Here is an 18,911-nt window from a genome sequence, read left to right as displayed (position 1 = left end):
AGGTTTTGCAGGGACCCCCTCCAGCTCTGGGCTTTCCTGGACCATGCAGGGAGCTCCCTCCTACACAGAAGGACTCAGCAATGCTGACTCCCCACCTGTTGGCTTGAGGTGCCATTTGGAGGTTTTTCTCTGCTTCCCTTTTACTTCTTGACTCATAGACCAGTGGGTGAGGGAGAGAGGAACTGGTTCACTTTCCACCTTCCCTTGCAGTGCCCCTCTGCTTATTAGCTCTCCAGGAATTTCATACTGCAGCCCAAAAACAAGAACTCTGCACTAACCCAGTTCTAGGCAGGGGGAAACCAGAGCAGGCAGGACAGCACCTTATCCTCATGGTAATGTCCCAGGGAGCAGGACAGGACAGCTGGGGCCCTGCTGCACTAAACCTCTGTGACCAGGGCACACATGGCAGCATCCTCTGGCTGAGTTCTTCTCTTGTGCCTTCCTAAGGGTGAGACTGTAGCAGCAGCAGAGCACCAGCATTTCTTCACCCCCAACAATGGCTCCACTTCATACTTTTGCTTTTATCAGCCTTTAGCAGGATAGGGACTGTCCCCCAGTGCCTTCCTGAGTGAGGAGAACAGGCATGTGGAGGAGAAAGAGGAGACTTGTGTGGGATGCATGCGAGGTGGGGGCAATTATGGGACAGAGGAGAAGAAATCAACTTGGTTTTTTTCCCATCAGCTCCCAGCTCCATTAAGAGTCAGTGGATTGCAGGTATCACTGCCCTTCCCTGTCTCCAGTGGAACCAGGTACTAGAGAAGAGATGGTGGAAAGGGAGCATGGTGGGACCATCATGTCCTCCAATAGCCCTAGGCAGCCACTGAGGAGCTTCTGTAAATCAGAGCAGTCACTGGAGCTGCTCCAAAATCCATTCATTGCCCAGGAAGCCTTCGAGCATCCCACAATAAGGAGGTGCAGGAGAGTCTCACACTGCCCTCATAAACTGATCACCCTGGTTGGGCTCCACGTGGAACTTAACTCTTGGAGCACAGTGCCACCCCGTCACCACCCGTCTGTCCTTTGCCATGCACCTTGGCTGCACAGGCTGGCCGTGCTCCTTCCCTTCCTGAGGCCTAGCCAGGGCAGCAGTGCCCCAGGATGCTCAGCATGTGCCTTTAAACAAACAAAAATAACTGTGAAAGAAGATTTCAAATGCTGCACTACCCTTGCCTTAAACACTTCTTGTCTGCGGCACTCCAAAAGCCGCAGGAGCCCATCTGACAGCAGCTGGCATCACACAAGTCCCCAGACAGCCAGAGAACAAACGTGTCTGCTGGCACAGGACACCAAGGGGCTCTGGCTTCAGCAATAAATACAGCAAAGCAGACAAAATAAAAAAAAAAAAAGCCAACAGTGATCAGGTTTTTTTAAAACTTTAAATATTTTTTTCTTTAAAATCTGTTTTTCTCTGTGGTTCTGTCTCTGTAAAGAGCTGTGCTCCCCCTTCAGCATCTGGGTCACTTCCTCAGTCCTGGCTGTGGGGCAAGGGAGAAGCAGGATCAGTTAAAGAGGGTACAGGGTGGGTGCTCTCTCCTGTGCCTCACCGGCACGTGTGGATCTCCACCACCCGATGGCAGGGTTTGCACTTGACGGAGCAGCACCAGTGGAATTTGCAGCTGCACCTTTCCACAACCTCCACTTCGTCCGTGTGAAAGCCACGGCCGCAGCACATCAGCTCACAGCCATCGATGGCCTTGGAGGTCTTGTTGCACTGCCTCCCACTGGTGCCCAGGACCCCGTTCTTGAGGTCATGGTCGCAGAAGTCGGGACTGGAGTCTAGGTAGACGAGGTCCTCGTCTGTGTGTGGCTTGAACTGGGAGTTTTTGGGCACCAGCACTTTGGTGGATCCAATCTCGCTCTGTTCGACCTCTGTGGCTCCGTCGAATTTCTCCTTCAGGACGTTGCCCACTTTGCGGAAGGGGGGCATGGCTTTCCAGCACGTCTTGAACTCACAGGAGCCCGACACACCGTGACACTTACACTCCACCCGCATGTTGTTCAGGATCGCCTGGAGGAACAGACACAAGGAACAAGATGGGATGATCAGCAGGATGGACATTGAAGGGAGGGCACAATGGATGGGGCCTGGAAGGGCTGTGCAGAATACACTGCTGGGTGGGGATGGGATTAAAAGAAGCCCAAATGGCTCAAGCCATGGCTGCAGAGCCCAGCTGGGATGCTCAGAGTGGCACCAGCTGCCTGGGTTTCCTCCTTGCCATTACCTTCCTCCCTGCCTCGTTGTTATGGAGGTTCATTAACGCTCTGTTGGAAGAGGCCCCTTTGCTCCTCTCACGGATGTCGACGAAGGACTGAGAGAAGGCCACACCGTAGGCGATGTTATCGGAGCAGCCCGACCACTGGAAGCCTGAGGCAGAGAGCACAGATGAGACAGGTACTGCCACCCTGTAGTGCTTGCACTCTCCAGCCCTGCTCTTCCTAAAATCCAGCTGGCCTGCCCCCTCTCTGTCTTGCTGCCTACTAGTCTGCAGTGTATGGGAACAGGGGAAGCTAGGGAGTGTGGCACTGGGGAGCACACGGACAAGATGCTTGCTGTCCTGCGGGTGATGCACCCAGGTGCCTTTTGGAGGCAGTCACGTGGACTGACCAGAGTTTAGTTTTTTCAAACATTTCCCTCCTTTCTGGGTGACTCCAGAGAGTGGGTTTGAACTGCAGATATTTTGGCTACTTTGCATCCCCACGCAGCTGCAGCTGCCCCGTGCCCAGACACTCACCCTGCGGGCTGCCCCCCTGTACTGTGCGGTCACAGCCACACTTGTCCAGCTCGCCGCTGCTGCAGGCACGGGTCACGGCGAAGGCCACCCCTGCCGAGGAGATGGCATAGACGAACGCTGCCTCCCGCGTCCCTGCAAGGGCACAAACCACGGTGGGAAAGGTGGCACAAAGTCTGAGGCAACACCAGCGGGAATTCCTGGTAGAATGCCACATGTGTCTCTTCTCCCCTCTTAACCCTGGTGTGGCATATAAACCCCCCCTGAAAAGCTGGTCTGAACAAACCTGCTATACAGAGCTATCAGGCTAAACCCTTAGCTCTGTTACTTCCTCCTAAGATGAGACAGCACATGCAGGACCCTCACTGTCCCCACCCCCAGGAATGCTGTTTGCCTAGTGCCAAGCCTGGACCTGACTCATCAGAGACCCCTGGGTGCTGGGAGATGTTTTGCAGAAGTGAGGGCCCACTCCTGCAATAGTGAAGAAGTTGGGAACTGCTCCACAACATTAGAAATGAATGACAGAATGATAAAACCTGGCAATAGGAGAGCCCGATGTGGGCAGAGCTCTCCAGAGCTTATATGGAAGACTGTCTTGCCTTGCAGGGCACCTCTGCCGTGAAATCTTTCCTGCATCCAAAATAGCTGCCTGCTTTCCACATCCAGGAACATTCCCTGCAGCTGCAGATCCTTGCTATCCTCTTTCAAAGGGTTCTGTAGCCTGCAATGCCTCCCAAACTACCCTGCAAAACCCTGTTTTGCTCCCAGAGCACCTCACACAGCCCCACTGATGTCCAGGGTGCAATACAGTCCCAGCTCGTGGGACTAGCCCTATGTGGTGCCACATGATTGAGAAAAGCTTGTTTGGGAAGTTGTGCACATCCCTGGGTGTGAGCACACGGGGGCAGGGATCATCTTTAGCAACACACAAATCTCCACTATCCTCTGAGGCCAGTCGAGGACACAAAACCTCCATTTCTGAGCAAGGACAGCTGGTATTTAGGGTGGTCCCATGCTTGGTACAGAGGGGGGATGGCTTGTGAGCAGGCATCGCTCAGCCTGCCGGTCAGAGAGAGGGCAGCTACTTTGGTGGTCGCATCCCAGACTTTGGTGGCCCAGCTGGCAGTGGCTGGGGAGGAACCAGCCAGTGTGGGGACTGAACTGCCTCCAAGTTAATCGAGGTTAATAGTAGGATCATGTTGGTCGGTTTGTGCTGTGGCTGCCTAAAAAAGACGACTTAGTTTCTGGTATTTCTGGTATTTCCAATCCCTGAACCTTCACAAGAAGAGATCTTCACCCCTGCATTCAGGGGAGGAAAGTCAAATAAGGAGCCAGGGGGATGCTTTGGTCTAGGGGTCCTGGGATAGGAGGTGAGACAGTGACTCAGAGATAGCACCTGAGGGAAGGCAAGGGATGCTTCAGTGATCTTAAGGGGCTGCAGAAGGGTTTTCCCCTCTGTATCCTCACTCCAGTGCTCTGGTTTGATTACAGTCCTGGGCTTCTGGGAAGTCAGGGTGCAGCTGGGATCAGAGGGGCTGGGGGCTGCCCTGGCCATACCCAGCCCTGAAGGCTGGTGGCAGCCGGTGATGCTGCCTCATGCTCTTCCCATGCCAGGTGGCACCGAGCCGTCATCCTGGTGTCCCCACTGATGCTCTGCTCAAGAGTGGCCACATGCCAGCCTGGCAGCAGCCACTGCTTCAGCACTGCCCCGAAAGAGACTGAGAAAATGCACCCATGGCTTTATGGAGTGGAGCTCCTGGGTTTGGTGGGGAAGAGATGAGGCCATAGGGTGACTTTGGCATGTCCTTGTCAATGGGCGTGAGAAAGGTTCAGGAGAGCTGAGGAGCAGCATGAATCTGGATATGCTGTACCCAACACAGTGAATAGAGCCCTGCTGAAGTGCACAGGGACCCGTCCACCCCAAGATCCAACACTGGATGGGCCATTCCTGACCCTCCCCAACCACCAGTTCAGGGGCAAGCAGGCAAAATCCCAGCTACAGCCCACCAGACTGCTTTTATAACCATTCCCCCTGCAGCATCACCCAGACACATCCTTCCAGCTCACCTTGTGTCACCACCTTGCCAAAGACAGGCAGGGTGTCCAGTGTGGAGCAGTTCCAGCGGCGGTTGCGGAACTGGTACTGGCACTCCTCGATGGCCAGCTGGGCTCCGCGTCGCACCGAGTCCATCACCTCCAGGTTCCTCTTGCACATCTGCACCTGGCGCTGGATCAAGCCCTTCAGCTTCTCGCAGGTCTCCTCCTCAGAGATGCTCCCCACTGAAGACAGCTTTGCCAGGTACCTGCCACGACACCAGCACAATGGGTTAGGAAGCAAGGGCTGGGGGAGCCCATATTCAGCTGGGAGCCACATTCAGCCTTGCAGAAAGCAAGGAGACTGAACCTCTTTTAGCCCCTCCAAAGCTGAGACCTGCTGCCCATCTGGGGTCACCTTTAAATGTACCACAGCAGTGGTTCTGCAGGATGCATCTTTGGCTGACAGAGAACAAGCCCAAGCAAAACAACCAACCCTCTGCAGCCTAGTCCCTGTCTCTTGGGGAGTCCAGCTGTTGGCTCCCCTTTGCCTCTGTTGCCTGCAAGGAAGATATTTTCAGTGCTGTCTGAATGTGCCTGGTCAGGTCTCCCGAGTATCAGCATATCCAAGTGCTACTAGGAAAAGCCAGAGGTCTCTGAAGTCAGCCAAAACAAGCAGGACAGGCACTTGGCTGCCAGCTCCATCTGCCACAGTGCTCCCACAGCGTGGCTGTGTGCTCATCACTGGCAAACATTGCCCTCCAAACCACTTCCCTCCTGGAGGCTGCTTTTAGCTGCCTCAGACCCCAGCAGGCAGGGATGGCCTCTGGGAGCTGCCAGGTTTCCTGTCACTTGGGATTCAAGCAGGGAAACAGAATCAGGAGCATGCCAGGGCAAAATTGTTGGGCACCTCCTGCAACAGCCCAGCTTGTGAATAGGGCCATGAGGTCTTTGCTGATCTAGGAAAGATTGTCCCTGTGTGGAGGGGACCACGTGTTCTGCTTTCCATAGTGCCATCCTCAGCAGAAAGAGTTACAGAGCTGCTCTTGGGTGTCAGCACTAGGGGAGTGAGGGAGCAACCATCTTGAAGAGCAAGCACCTCAAAAGCTCTCAGCATTTCCTTGTCCAGTGTGTGGGCACGATGGTCCCTGCTGCACATCCCAGTAACTCAACCTCCTACCCCTTGTTGTGTTGGGGGCATGATGTCCATGCTTGCCCATTTCCCAGTTCCATCCTCCTGCCCCAACCTCTGGATCACAGAAGGAGCTTAAGCTAGACCCAGTCAGATTTTCCCACAAGGCCGTATGATAATCCAATACCCTCTTACAGCTATTAGTGACTGTGTTGGCAGGTGTGTGTATGAGACTCCCTCCTTCCTGTGGCTGCTGGTAGCCACTTCAGATGATGCTGCCATGGTGGAGCCCTGACCTGCTGTGGACATGGAGGGTCCCCTGCATGGGACAGGTGTAGCTCACACTTGTACCCATCCACTAACCACACTGAGCTTTGGGATCCTTGGGAATTGCCAGCATTGTCTCACACCACCTTGTCTGCACCAAGAGACGCAAGTACTGAGCTTTTCAGAAACTTCATTCCTTGACTCTGCACTTCTCAGCCCTTCAGAACTTGTGGGGTTTATTGTTTGCGTGGTTTTTTAACTCCTCCTCCCAAGTTGCAACATCCTGCAAAGGATTTTTCTTTTGAAGCCCTGCTTTTCTCCAAGAAGTGACTGTGCAAAAGTGGCTCCTGCTCCCTGCCTGTTCCCATGCGTCCCAGGAGCCAGATTTGCTGACTTCAGCCACAAAAATCAAGTTGTCACAGCCTCTTCCTTTCATTAACCCTGCCAGCCTGCCTCAGGAGGAGAGAACAGGATTTTCTCTTCTGTGCATCAGCAGAATTATTCACCAGCTTGGTTTCACGCTCACAGCCGGGGGGGCCGTGGGAGCCAGGGAGAGCTGTCTTGGCTCACGGTGTCCGTGGGGAGTCTGCATGGCGAGATTTCAAAAGTATTCAGTGTTCCCTGTGTGTGATCACGGAGGCACTGCTCCTCTGACAGCGGGAAGCGGCAGGCTGCTGGGGTTTCAGAGCCAAGTGCTGTTAGAGCCTTTACACTAGCAAATCATCTTTGCCCAAGGCTTCCTGTCCTCCAAGGGGACAGCTCTGTTTGCAGAAGACACGACCTGATGCACACAGCTGGCTTGAAAACCCACTGTGGCCCAACTCAGGACTGTCACCTTTCTGCTGGCCTCCACACCATGCAATGGGTGTCCCCAGCCCTGCCCTGCAGTCCAAGACATGGAGTGCAGTAAGTGCTGTTCTCACATGTTGCTGCACTTGTCTGACCTGGGGTGAAGGCACCAAACCACCTCTGGGAGCTTCGAGGATGTTGAATGCTGAGCACACACGGAGTGCCTGGAACAGCTGTCTTCTCCCACGTCCAGCCATCATTTCAGTTTGGGCATGGGGAAGATGATACACAGCACACAGCAGAGTTCTAAGATTCAGCTCGAGACAATGTGGGTTATTGATCAGCCTGGAAGCCAAGAAAATCAGAATCTATCTCCAGTACCAGCCCCTTGTGCTGATTTGGCTTCCTCCTCTGCCAAGAACTCCAGTGGCATTTATCCTGGCAGGCAAGCAGCTCCTTCAAAGCCATGAGACTGGTCCTACAGATGAGTCAGTATCTGCTCAGAGTGCAGACACACGGGCAGAAGGGTTCTGTGACACTGATGTAGCAACCACATTATTATCAGCTCTGCTCAGGATGGGGCATCATCTTCTTTTCTGATATATTTTACATCTTAAGATTCTTTGGGCAATGTGGAATAATAAATTCAAAGCATGCATAAAGGAAAGTGTGACAAGAACCTTTCAAGCTTTTCCAAGGAGATCCACCTGATAAGGTGCCTTCCCAATTCATATTTGATGCTGTTTAGGATTATAAAACAAAGGCCAAGGATGCTTCAAAGACAGATACAGCCTTCCAAGAACAGGTCTGGTAATTAGTTTTGCAAGGCAGACAAATAAGATGAAACTATCCAGAACAGTGCTCTGGCCTCCCTCCCCCTTGACAGGTCCTGTGTCCTATCACCCCTCCTCAGCCCATGTTTGCCAGCCCCTCTGCGGAGATGGAGGCAATTGTGCCGAAAATGTTGTGGCCCCATCATTCTACCAGTTTATTACTGGTCCAGGAGAACCATCGCTGCTTTCCGAAAGACCCGGTTTTTGATGGGGGAGGAAGCTCCCATCCTGAGCCCTGGTTCAGGATCCAGAGGTTGAGGCAAGGATTTAAGGAAGGACCTTTGCTGAAGGCCCTCAGTCACATTAAATTGTCACATGGCATCTCATCACATCACACTCAGGAGCACCAGGTAGGTGTTTATCCCCTTCCCCTCTCCGGGGCAGATGAAGAGTGAGGTAAGAGCTGGGAAACATGCCCTGCTCTCATCAGCACTCAGAGATGCTTCCATCTCATGTTTCTCAGGGCTGTGGAGCCCCAGGGCTGTCAGGAACCAAACCCATCTGCAGCATCCCACAGTCCCCATGGAAACCTGGCTCTAGTGCTTTGCCTGGTCCTTAGCAAGAACTGTGCTCCAAACTTTGCTTCCCTGGTCAGAAGTGGTAGAATCCACAGCCAAAGCCTTTGTCTACCTGCACAGAGAGCTGGACAGGCACAGCAGGAGGACTGCAACAAACAACTCCTGCCCTCTACAAAGTCTCAATGCAGATCTCCATTGTGACATCACACTGTGATTACTATGCAGAGCTCTAGATTATAACTTAATAATAGTTTAATAGTTATATCATTATATATAACATATATATATTTTAATAATATATTTTTATAATATATATAATATATACTATAATATATGATTATAATTTAATAATAGTTTAATAATAATAATTCTTACATGGAGCCTCAAAACAGCCCTGCTTGTGGAAAACAAACCCAAACAATGGCATATTTTCTTCATTTTCCAAGACTGGGCAAAGAACATTTCAGGAGGAGAGCTGCTGTCCACACCATTTTTTAAAGTTTTGTCTTCTTGCTTCATCATGGCCTTGTATAGCTCTTTTCTCCTGCTTTTACATCCAGGCAAATCACTTGCAGAACAGACTCCCTTTTAAAAGTCATTGATTTTGGAGAAAACTGGCAGAAATCCCTTCCTCTTTTCCATCTAAAGTATTGAGATCAGGATTGAAGGCCCATAATTTAAACAGGTGCAGCTGATGCACTCTGCAAGATGGCATATAAGTAAATCTCCAGTCTAGGGAGCTTTGGAAAGGTAGGGGATGGCAGAAAACCCTTCTTAAAAAAAAATATGGTAATACTTTCATGAGGAATAATAATTGGTGAAATGACAAGGAGAAAGAGCCACAGTGTGTGGCAGATAGAGTTGGGGAGAAGATTCCCTGCCATGGAAAGGTGTGCAAATTTCAGTCATTGATAAATACTCAGTTGAGGCAGGTCAGAGAAGATACCCTGGGGAAAACAGAGATCCCTGGTGTTTCTTTTGAACAAATGAGCTTCAAGTGTGAACTCTTTGTATTGTCTCATTTTGGGAATATTTTCCTGAAGATGAGAACTTTCAGACCCAGGTCAGTAGCACCCCTGATAAACCACTCAATAGATATTCTGAAATCAGGCTCAGAAGCTTCAGCCTGCTCAGCAAATACTCAACCTTCCCACAGGGTTGAGTGGTCAAGGCCACAAAAGGCTTGTCCAAGCCTTAAACTGAAGATGATTCAGCTCTGCTCCTGTCTGAGAGGCAGCAAACTCCCCCCGCCTTGCTTGTGGAGGGGTCAGCAAGCACATCTCTGTGCCTCCTGAGGCTGCAGGGACAGTCAGCAGTGACACTTTGGATTGTCTTAAGGACTGAGACTGCTCATGCAGGCAAGTTTCTTCTGGGGAAGAACTATGGGCTTGTTCATGATGTGAAAAATCCATGGAAAAACCCCATGCATCCTTGCATGCATCTGTCTGTCTCCACAGATAGATCCATGCAGGGAGAGGTACTGACCAGGGTTATGGCTCCCTGCAAGGAGCCATCCTGAAAGTTATGGAGAAATGTTTTATCTTTGCCTTGTTGCTTTCTCCCACCAAGCAGGGTGAGTGAAGACATGGGAAGTTGTCTCAGTCTGGCAGGATACTCCAGAGGATACTCCATGCAGGCCATAGAGCTCCCAGGATTTCTCATGGTGTCCCACACTGGGCTTCGTGCCAGTCTCCCTGTGCCAACAGCAGCAGGCTGGTAGGGCTCACCACATCCATGGTTCCCCCAGCCTGGCAGCTTGGGCATGTTCCTGTCACGATTTGTGGGACACCTGCAAGGTTGTCCTTGCCCAGCTGCTGGCTCTGTAGCAGACTTGGCCCTCCCAGGGACCAGGTGTCCCTCACCTGGGATTAGACATCCTGCCTTTCCAAGTGTAAACTATGATTTACAAGTCACCTTCTGAGAACCTGTCTGGTGTCTTTCGTGGAAGAAATACAGCTGTGTGCCTCAGTCCTCCCTGTCACATCTAGGGCACCACCTCTTGGCTGAAACCTGCTTTTCACACCTACTCTTCATCTCCAGTCAGCAGCTGCCCAAAGGTTCATCCAGGAGGAGGCAGTGCTATGCCCACACCTCCACCCCTCAGCTCAAGGGTGAGCCTACACTTCCAATCCTATCCTCCATCCCTGGGACCTCTCATCTAACACCACCCAGCAAACACCCATGCCCCAGCCACTGCTGGTGCCTCCCCCATCACAAGTCTCTGGGAACAGTGACATGGCTGCTCCTGAGCCAGTGCTGCTTTTTGCCTTTCTGGGGGCAAAGTCTCCACTTTGTAATTGGCAAGAGCCTGAACAGCATCTGTTTTAGGAATCTGCTTTGAACATGTAGGAAATTTCCTTTACTTCCTTTATAAGCCAACAGAAGCTACTCCTGGATTCAGGTACAACACTCAGGCCTTGTTGCAAGAGGAAGCAAGTGCAGGCCAACTCCTGCAGTGCTTCAGGCTAGACTTGGTTGCAGAAAACCTGATGAGTTTAAAGTTTTTATCAGAATTTGCAAGTATGTGGGGGAAAAAAAACAAACAAAAAAAAGCTTTCTACAGGATTAGTTTGATCTCACCCAACTTTCAACAGACCCCAGGCTGCTCTCCATAGGCCAAGAGACTCAATTACTTTTCCCCAAGAAATTTCATGAAAGCACAATACTGGCTCCAGTTCTGCTGAGCCTGCCAGATCCTGCAAGGCAGCTTCCCGGCTGTGAAGTGCAACAGCCCAAAGCAGCAGAGCTCCAAGAGAGCCTGGAGGATGCTGCCAGGGTCACCCACAGGTGTCAGGGACAGACATCCCCAGGTAGGCAGGAAGAGGTTACCTGCACTGAGTGGCCAGAGAAGAGTCTACCATTCAAGCAGCCTTGGATGACTCCAAGTTTTGTGCATTCACAAGGCTTTCAAGATTTAAGAAAAAAAATCACCAACTGTAGTAAGAGGCAGTGTCATTGCACTTGTAAGGAAATTCAGAAGAATCTTCTAGAAACTGTTGAACTCCAGGATTGCTCAGCAATTTCATAATTTTGAGAAAGTGGCTGCAATGCATTTCTGTACATCTACCAGGATGAATTAATCAAGCAGGCAGTAGCTCTCAGCAGAGTAACATGAACACTTTTTTGCTTCAATGCAAAAGTCCAGTTGTGATTCATAGAGTCACATCAAGCCATTGCAAAAAAGAAAAATCTGCCTCTTGCCATTGCTCATATCTGGAGCTTATCCAGTTCTTTACAGCCTGGTGAGCAGAGTGCTTTTATCTCCCTCCTGTCCATCCTCCCTAGAGTTAGGTTCTGCTGTAAAAGATGGGTATAATTTTACTTGAGGTTTAGGTAAGGACAGAAATGTCCATGACCACTGAGGAGCTAGAGAGCATGGGGCTCTCCTACACCCTGGCAAATGCAGCCCTGAAGGGTGTCTGCCAGACAGGACCATTGCTCAGAGACAAGCCAAACTTGTTTGGAAGTCCAGTGCCAGGACCACTGGGTGCAACCCACAACCAGTCCATTTTCATGGCTGAGCTAAAATTAGCTGGCACTGTCAGAAGTGGAAAGACCTACAAATAAATAAAAATTAAAAATATATTTCCAGCAGTTTCAATTTCCCCACCTCACAGCCTTGGTAAAGGGTTCCACGGGTTCATGCACCAACCTTTTGGATCTGACAGGATCCCCAGAGCAATGAGAGAGGGCCCAGAGCATCCCAGAAGTGGAAAGCCACTCATCCAACCCACAGCACTCTTCCAAGTAAGGAAATTCCTCATCAAACCCAAATGGTGCAACCACTACCCTGACTGCTGGGACAGATATGACTGGGGAGCCTTCCTGCCACTGTCCTCACAGCAAAAACCAAGAGCATGGAGAGGGGAGCAGAGCCTGGCAGGAACAGCTCTGCATTAGAGCCAGCTGCACCTGCCATGGCATCTGAAGGGAAAATGCTGATGGGTTCCTCACCAGGTGGAAGACAGAAGCATTGCAGTGGCAATGCCAAGAATCTTGTACAAAATTAAACTATGCCAGGCTCCACGTGAAGTGATCTCTCCCCACTATCAAAGCTGTGGAGACTCACCTGAAAAAAATAAAGCCTGGTTTAGAAACCAGAAGGATGAAAATGCAGGATCCAGGCATGCTTCCTCTGAAATCCTCTGCATTGCATAATGACCCAAACAAAATGAGCTGCTTTTGCAACATCCCCACTCCTAAGCTGTCAGAGATGGGCACAGAGGATTGGGCCTCCTATTTGCGAAGCACCTTGTGATGTTCAGATGAAAGAGGCCAGGGAAATCCAAACTCCTTTTATCCCTTCCTCACCAGTTCTCTAAAGTGCTTAGAGAGCAGCTGCTTAGCCAGGCTTGTTTGGACCCTCACAGTGTCTTCAAGCCTTCCCAGAGCACTCAAAATTTTTTTTTTTAGGATTTAAAAGCCCATCTGTGCTCCTGGCCCTTTAAACCAAGTCCCAAGCCCAGACAGAAATTTTAAATCCCTGTAAAGAATGGACAGGCAGAGCTGCTGGTGGTACACCCTGCTCTAAAATGGCATAACCACATCTCAGACCAAGCATATCCATATGGAGAGCCTCCTCCAGAGCCAGTTTTAGCCGCAAGAAAATGGACAGAGGCTATAATGATTCCCAGAAAGTTTGACACCCCTAAAGGACCCTAACCTGTTGTATCTGATGATTTCTGTTTCGGTTTTCTCATCATTCAAACCCTCTGAACAGCTAGAGGGCAAAGCAGAGAGCCCCAGTGCCTTATGCACTTAGCGGAAGCTTACACTCACAACCCACATTTTCTAGTTCACTTCTTTATGTGGACTTCCTTCTCTCCAAAATAGGTAAATAAATGAATAACTAACTAACTAACTAACTAACTAAACAACTGGACTGAAACCAGAGCCTGGCACTCCTGTGCCAGCTGTGGCACGAGGCTTGTTTGGCTAAAAGTCTCTGTGAAACACCCTCAACATCAGGATGGGTTTGGAGCAGAAGAGGCCTTGCTTCCAAATTCTACCACATCACTGCACACATGGGTTCAAGAGTCTACAAAGTGCAAGTAGCTTTGAAAAGTAACTCATCTGCTTCCCCTGTATAAAGCATGACCCTGGACTCCTTCAAAGATAAAGCAGAAGCCAGAGGGACCTTCCTGTGCACTGCCAACGAGATGCAAAAGGCTCTATCTACAGCCCTTTAATTTACAAACCTCTGCCTGAAGAGGCAGGAGGCAAATCTAAGCCTCCAAAGGTGGAAGGAAGAGCAAGCCTGAGGCTTTCATAAGAAGCAGGAACAGAGCATCCCTTCAGATTTGGAGAACAGAGGCTTTCTGGATAGGCAACAAGCCAAGCAGCAACTCCCCAAACTCAAGACACTGAGAAAAAACACCTGAGGTTTGCTTCTTAACCAGGGAGAAAGTAGCTTGGTTTGTTTAATGAAAAGATTTGGGAAATCCCTTCCAGCTCAATGGCCACTTGTAGCAGAGTGATCCCTTTGAGAGATCCCTACATCACCTCCTTTTTATACTGCACGGGGCAGCTCATCAGACACCATTGCATGGCCAAAACCAGAGCCTTCCCCACGAAGCCAGGCTTACAGAAAGCCTTAGGTCAGGCACTGCAAGCAGCATCTCTCCAAAGCGCTGGGGGACTGCGAGTCTGTACAGGTTTAAAGAAGTTTTAGAGCTTCAGGGGGAGAGAAAAAAAAACAACAACTCACAACTGAGCTTAATCACTAATCCAGCAGGTTTGTGGAAAAGCAAACTTCACCGTGGGCTGCCATTCCATGCACACACCTCTCAGCAGAGCTATGTGCCTGGCCAGGCTGGATCCATCCCATGTGCTGGGTCCAAGCTGGCAGTGCCCCGGGATAACGCTGAGCATGCCGAGCCCACACACGTGAAGACATACGAGGCACACTCATTCCTCGAATATCTGATAATTCCTGGGATCCTTCTAACTCTGTTTATTGCCTCTGGCAGCCTTTGTTTCTGATGTGAGAAGATAAACAATGGGAATTGTCCTAATCCTAAAGGCAAAGAATAAAAAGCACTGAGCGGGGGACGATCCTTTTATCATGATACATTTGCAACATCAAAAAAAAGCTGACCCCCTTCCTTTGAAACGCACTGAAATGTATCTGCTTTTCCTCCCCTGTTGGCAGGAATGAACCCTCCGCTCTCTGCTGCCGAGCCCCCCGCGCCCACCCTCGCTCTGCCAGCACGGACGGCTGCACACAGCCCTCCCAGACGAGTGCGGCGGATCACCCCTCCGCCTCGCCTCCCAAATCCTGTCCCAGCTGCGTGCGGCGCCGAGGACCGAGGGGAGTCCCACCTCTGCGCATCCGTGCGGGGCAGCCTGCTGACCTCACTCATGAAATCCCCACTTTCCGCCGTGCCCGTCCCAGGGCAGCCGAAGCTGCTCCTCTCCAGACATCTGCCATCATCTCACAGAGCTTCCTCAGCAGAACTTTCTTCCTGCAGGAAAAACACTCCCACAGTTCCCAATATACCTTCACCAGAAGCATGACAGCTTAAAAGACCACCTTGATAGCTGCTATGATCCACCCACCAGTTGCTGGAGACGTGTGGCACGCAAGTCGCTCCATCTGGCAAAGGAGGAGGGGAGAAGGACTAAGCACTAACACATCCCAGGCAGCCACCTTTTCCTACAGCAGGACACTCAGAGAGTGCCGCTGACCTGGCACTCCCCCCAGGCCTTGGGGAGCATCCTCCAAAAACCACCCACAGCTTCCAGCGAGTCAAAAATCTAAAGGCAGGAGCCGTATCCGGATGCAGAGGACTCCTTGCGCGGGGGATGTGTGCCCACCTGAGCACCTGTGTTGGGAAAGGTACGCGACGCTCAGGATCCTTCATGCTGACAACCCCGGGAGCTCCTTATCCCGTGTGGTGTACCTGCCCCTGCCGACAGAAATCCATGAAGGTGAGACGGAGGCGGCCCAAGCTCCCAGCCGCAGAGCGGGTCTGCTGGGTGCGTGCACGGGAACTCATTAGTTCCTGTCAGCCGGCAACAAGGGCGGCAGGGGAAGCACATCTCCCACCAAAGCAGATTTATTAGGAAGAACCGATGTCTTCGTTCAAAGTTAGGTGGGAAAGCGCTGTCATGCTCCATCCCCTCTGACCCGGGGAGGGGGAACGGGGGGGTGGGGGGGTGTCCTCTTCAGAAAGTAGTCCCACTACCTTGGCAAACACGTAGGAATTTTCCAGAACGATTTCCGCCCCTGTTTACCTTACACATTATTTTCAGTGTTTGTTCAGCGGGTTCCCGATGTCATCGGGCTCCTCTGCGGCGTGCAGCAGCCCCCCGACCCCGTCCTCCTACCGGGAATGGGGGCCCGAGGCGTAGGCAGCCCCGCTCGCTGCAGATCCCCGGGCCCAGCGCGTTTGGCCGCCCCAGCTCTGCCAAATCCTCCCCTGGTCCGCTGGCCCTCGCGTGGCATCTCGCCAACACCCAGGCCCCGTTCCGACCCGATGCCCCGACTTTCACCCGCGATCCCGGTGTGATCCGGGCTCGTAACTTAAGGACAAAAAACGGGACGGGGGTTAGATAAAGAGCCCCATTGCCATCAGCCGCGATAACACACCGCCACGGAGCGGCTGGGGACAGCCGGCATCGCCTGTCGCCCACCTCACCTGCGGGCGAGGGCTGCAATCCCACCGCCACGGCGGCCAGGGCCAGCGGGGACCGGGACAGGGACAGGGACCGGGACCGGCGTGATGGCCACGGGAGCCCCATGCCCCGCCGGGGACCCGGCAGCATCGCCGCAGAGGGGGTCGCGCCCCGATGCCGCCCAGCCCCGAGGCACCTGCTCCGCGTCCCAGGGGGCTACCAACAAGTGGCAGCACGCCCGCGTTCCCCCTACCGCCCCGCGGCTACTCACAGCCAGTTGCTGGCGTTGGCCGAGAAAGTGGCGAGGATGATGAGCAGCAAGGAGCGCAGAGAATACTCCGGGCTCATCCTGGAGGGCAGGCGGGGTGAGGCTGCGCGGAGCCGGCAGCGCCCCCGCCGCCCCGCGCCCAGGGCAGCCGCGGCCGCAGGTGGGCGCGGGCAGGAGCGGCGGGCGCTGCCCGGGGATGCTCCCGCGGCGGCCGCTGAGCCCGACTGTCAGCACGGCCGGCCCGTCCCGGGATGGAGCGGCGGGGCCGGAGGCGGGCCGGGGGGCGGAGGCAGCCCCGGGGGCCGCCCCGGCTCCGCCGCTCCCTGGGCGGGACCCGCTGCCGGGGACACCCCCGGGGCGGGCCGGCTGCGGGGAGGGTATCGGGGAGGGCATCGGGGGCTCCGGCGGCAGGGAGGGTGGCAGGAGCTTGTCCGGAGCCGTGGAGGGCAGCGGGGATTCGCCAGCGCCCCCCGCCTTGTTGCTGCACCCACCGAGCGGCACCTCCGGGTGGGTTCGGGGAGAGACGGGGAACCTCGCGGAGGGGAGGGGCGGGGTTTTCCGCATTTGGGGATTTTTTGGGGGTAATTTCCTGGTGGCTGTGAAGAAGCAGAGCTCTGAGATGTCCTGGCGCTGCCTGGAATGCATCGCCCAGGCTGCCTTCCTCAATAAGCGCCCCTTTGACTGGGAGTGATTTCCGAGATTCCGGTTTCTGAGCATTCACTGTAAATACCAAAGTGCGTTTGAAAATTCGCAGCTAAGGACAGGGTTCTGGGCGGGTTCTATTTAGGGGTACCTCTCTGGGGGTTTTGTCAGGAGAACAGAATTTGGAGCCAGAACAGGGATGAGTTTGCAAACCCCCTTGGCATCTCAGCAAGGGCTGCCCCGTGGAGAGCTGTCAGCCACAGCGGCTGGTGGCAGGCTCTAGAATGTGCAGATGCAGGGTGATGCTTCACCAGATACCAAGGCTTAAATTCACCTCTGGAAAAGTCAGCTCTTGGGAAATCCAAGGAGCACGGCTTAACCACCCCGAGGCCAAGAGATGTGGTGGGGATCCCCTCGTGTGCTCTATCCACCGTGCCTCTGTCTATTCATATGGGCACAAATGACTTAATTTAAAGCCAGGAGCAACATGAGCTGGCTGCTTGGTGTGAAATCCAAGATCCCAGGCAGCCACAACTGTGCACCAAATCTCCTCCTGACAATGTTGTTACTTAGGTTCATTACTAAAACCTCTTGCTACCATCTCTAAAATCTTGCCAAGCTGGTTTGGAGCTATTCAAAATTCCCTTTGTCTTTTCAACTCCGTTTTCCTGTAGCCGAGGCACACTTATTCAAAGCACTGCAGCTTGTGCTAGGCTGCACATATGCCTGTCTAACTTTATTACACCTACTTTAAAATCTCTGCATTAGTTCCCTGTCAAAGTGAGGATTTAATTTCAAAGTGCTTTGACTTATATTCCAGCTCCTGACAGGCAGCAGCCCACCCTCACCTAGTCATTCATCTGGCTTTCACATCCTTGCTGATTATCCTGGGTGAAAGCGGGATGCTGGCTGCTTTGCTGCTGAATTGGAGGTTGTTGCTGTGAGCCCCGTCTGGGTAATTCAGTGCAACTGGAGCTGATTAATCTGGCTCATCATTTGAGACAAAGCTGATGCCTTCTGTCTTCTAATTGCTCAGGGTGTTGAGTGAACTTGTCAGGAAGGCAAGAACTAATTGAAAGGCTAAGGGGAATGAGAGGTTAGAGAGCTGTGGCTGGCTGGCCAGAGCCACGTGGGTCCATGGGAATGTCATACTTTTGGGCCTCTCATGTGTTATTCCCCTCCAAGGAGAAGCACCAGAGAGTTCAGCAGAAGCCAGAAGGGTGGGCATGGACCCTGTGGTCCTGTCTGGCATGGACATCTGCAGCCCGTGGAGCACTGCTGGGTGCCAGGGATGGCGGTGCTGCAGGCAGGCTCAGGGCACCCTGCAGCTCTTTTTGGGGTAGCTGTGGTGGCAGGATGGTGCAGTGGGTTCTTGACATGAGCTGGAAGACCTCTTGAGACTTCTCTTGGACTGGGCAAGGACTTGTAGATCATGCCCACCCACTCCTGCAGATGCCCCGTTTCCATTGTAGCAGGTGGAACAGAGGGGACCATCCTGACTGAACCAGCAGGAGGACATGAATGCCAGGCCAGTGCAGCAGTCACAGTGCGGGATCACCTCCACAGGATGCACTGGGACTAGAGTGTCCATGGAGTGATGAGTGGTTCCCCCATGCCAGAGGGGAGGCAGATGCAAACACATCTGGAGTAAGTCACCCCGATAGGAAGTGCAGTTGTGAGCTGCCTGTGGAGATGATAACAGTGCAGGAGGGGAGTTTATTTTACAGTCTCTGGGGTGGAGGAAGTGATGAGTGTGAACAGAGGACAGAATATGGGAATGGTCACTCACTGCAAGGGTGTGGGCTCCTTGGGCTTTTCAAAGACATCCATGAAACACTACTCTGTCATTACCTATGGCTTTCTGGAAGCTGGCTTCTTTTGGCCTCTGATTCAAAAGGTGCCAGGGTGCTTTAAAAACCTAAATCCCAGCTGATTTGGAAGAGAGAAAGGCCCAGATCCAGGGGAAGGTTCAAGGGACACAGCAGGTCTCCTGGGCTGTGCATTGCTGCCAAGCCTCCTGGCCAGCAGGGCCCCTCCTGTGTGTCCCTCTCAGGACAGCAGCTGGTGATGAAGGCTCCTTGT

General features: G+C 52.6%; 1 protein-coding gene across 3 annotated transcripts; it reads right to left on the bottom strand.

The window, feature by feature from the left end:
- Nucleotides 1-1,297: 1,297 nt before the first annotated feature.
- WNT4 (Wnt family member 4) lies at nucleotides 1,298-16,267 on the bottom strand. 3 transcript variants are annotated; one of them, XM_062507381.1, is made up of 5 exons: nucleotides 16,191-16,267; nucleotides 4,797-5,032; nucleotides 2,733-2,864; nucleotides 2,223-2,365; nucleotides 1,298-2,008 (listed from the first exon to the last, which is right to left on the bottom strand). In XM_062507381.1, the coding sequence occupies exons 1-5, from the start codon at nucleotides 16,265-16,267 to the stop codon at nucleotides 1,541-1,543; spliced, it is 1,056 nt and encodes a 351-aa protein (XP_062363365.1). In that variant the 3' UTR covers nucleotides 1,298-1,540. The 3 variants fall into 3 exon arrangements, with proteins under 3 accessions (XP_062363365.1, XP_062363364.1, XP_062363366.1); XM_062507380.1 differs by lacking the exon at nucleotides 16,191-16,267 and adding an exon at nucleotides 14,086-14,213; XM_062507382.1 differs by lacking the exon at nucleotides 16,191-16,267 and having other exon boundaries at nucleotides 2,727-2,864; nucleotides 4,797-4,977.
- Between the last annotated feature and the right edge of the window lie 2,644 nt (nucleotides 16,268-18,911).

Source organism: Cinclus cinclus, chromosome 23, assembly GCF_963662255.1.
Source record: "Cinclus cinclus chromosome 23, bCinCin1.1, whole genome shotgun sequence".
Taxonomy (NCBI): domain Eukaryota; kingdom Metazoa; phylum Chordata; class Aves; order Passeriformes; family Cinclidae; genus Cinclus; species Cinclus cinclus.
The sequence above is the reverse complement of the archived record's forward strand: the minus strand, read 5'-3'. Positions and strand labels throughout refer to the sequence as shown.

Coding starts and splice junctions, on each gene's coding strand:
- WNT4 (XM_062507380.1), bottom strand. CDS start 14,213: ATGAGTGTGCCTCGTATGTCTTCACGTGTGTGGGCTCGGCATGCTCAG. Junction 5,033..14,085: donor GCACATAGCTCTGCTGAGAG/GTGTGTGCATGG, acceptor GTGTCGTGGCAG/GTACCTGGCAAAGCTGTCTT. Junction 2,366..2,732: donor ACAGGGGGGCAGCCCGCAGG/GTGAGTGTCTGG, acceptor TCTCTGCCTCAG/GCTTCCAGTGGTCGGGCTGC.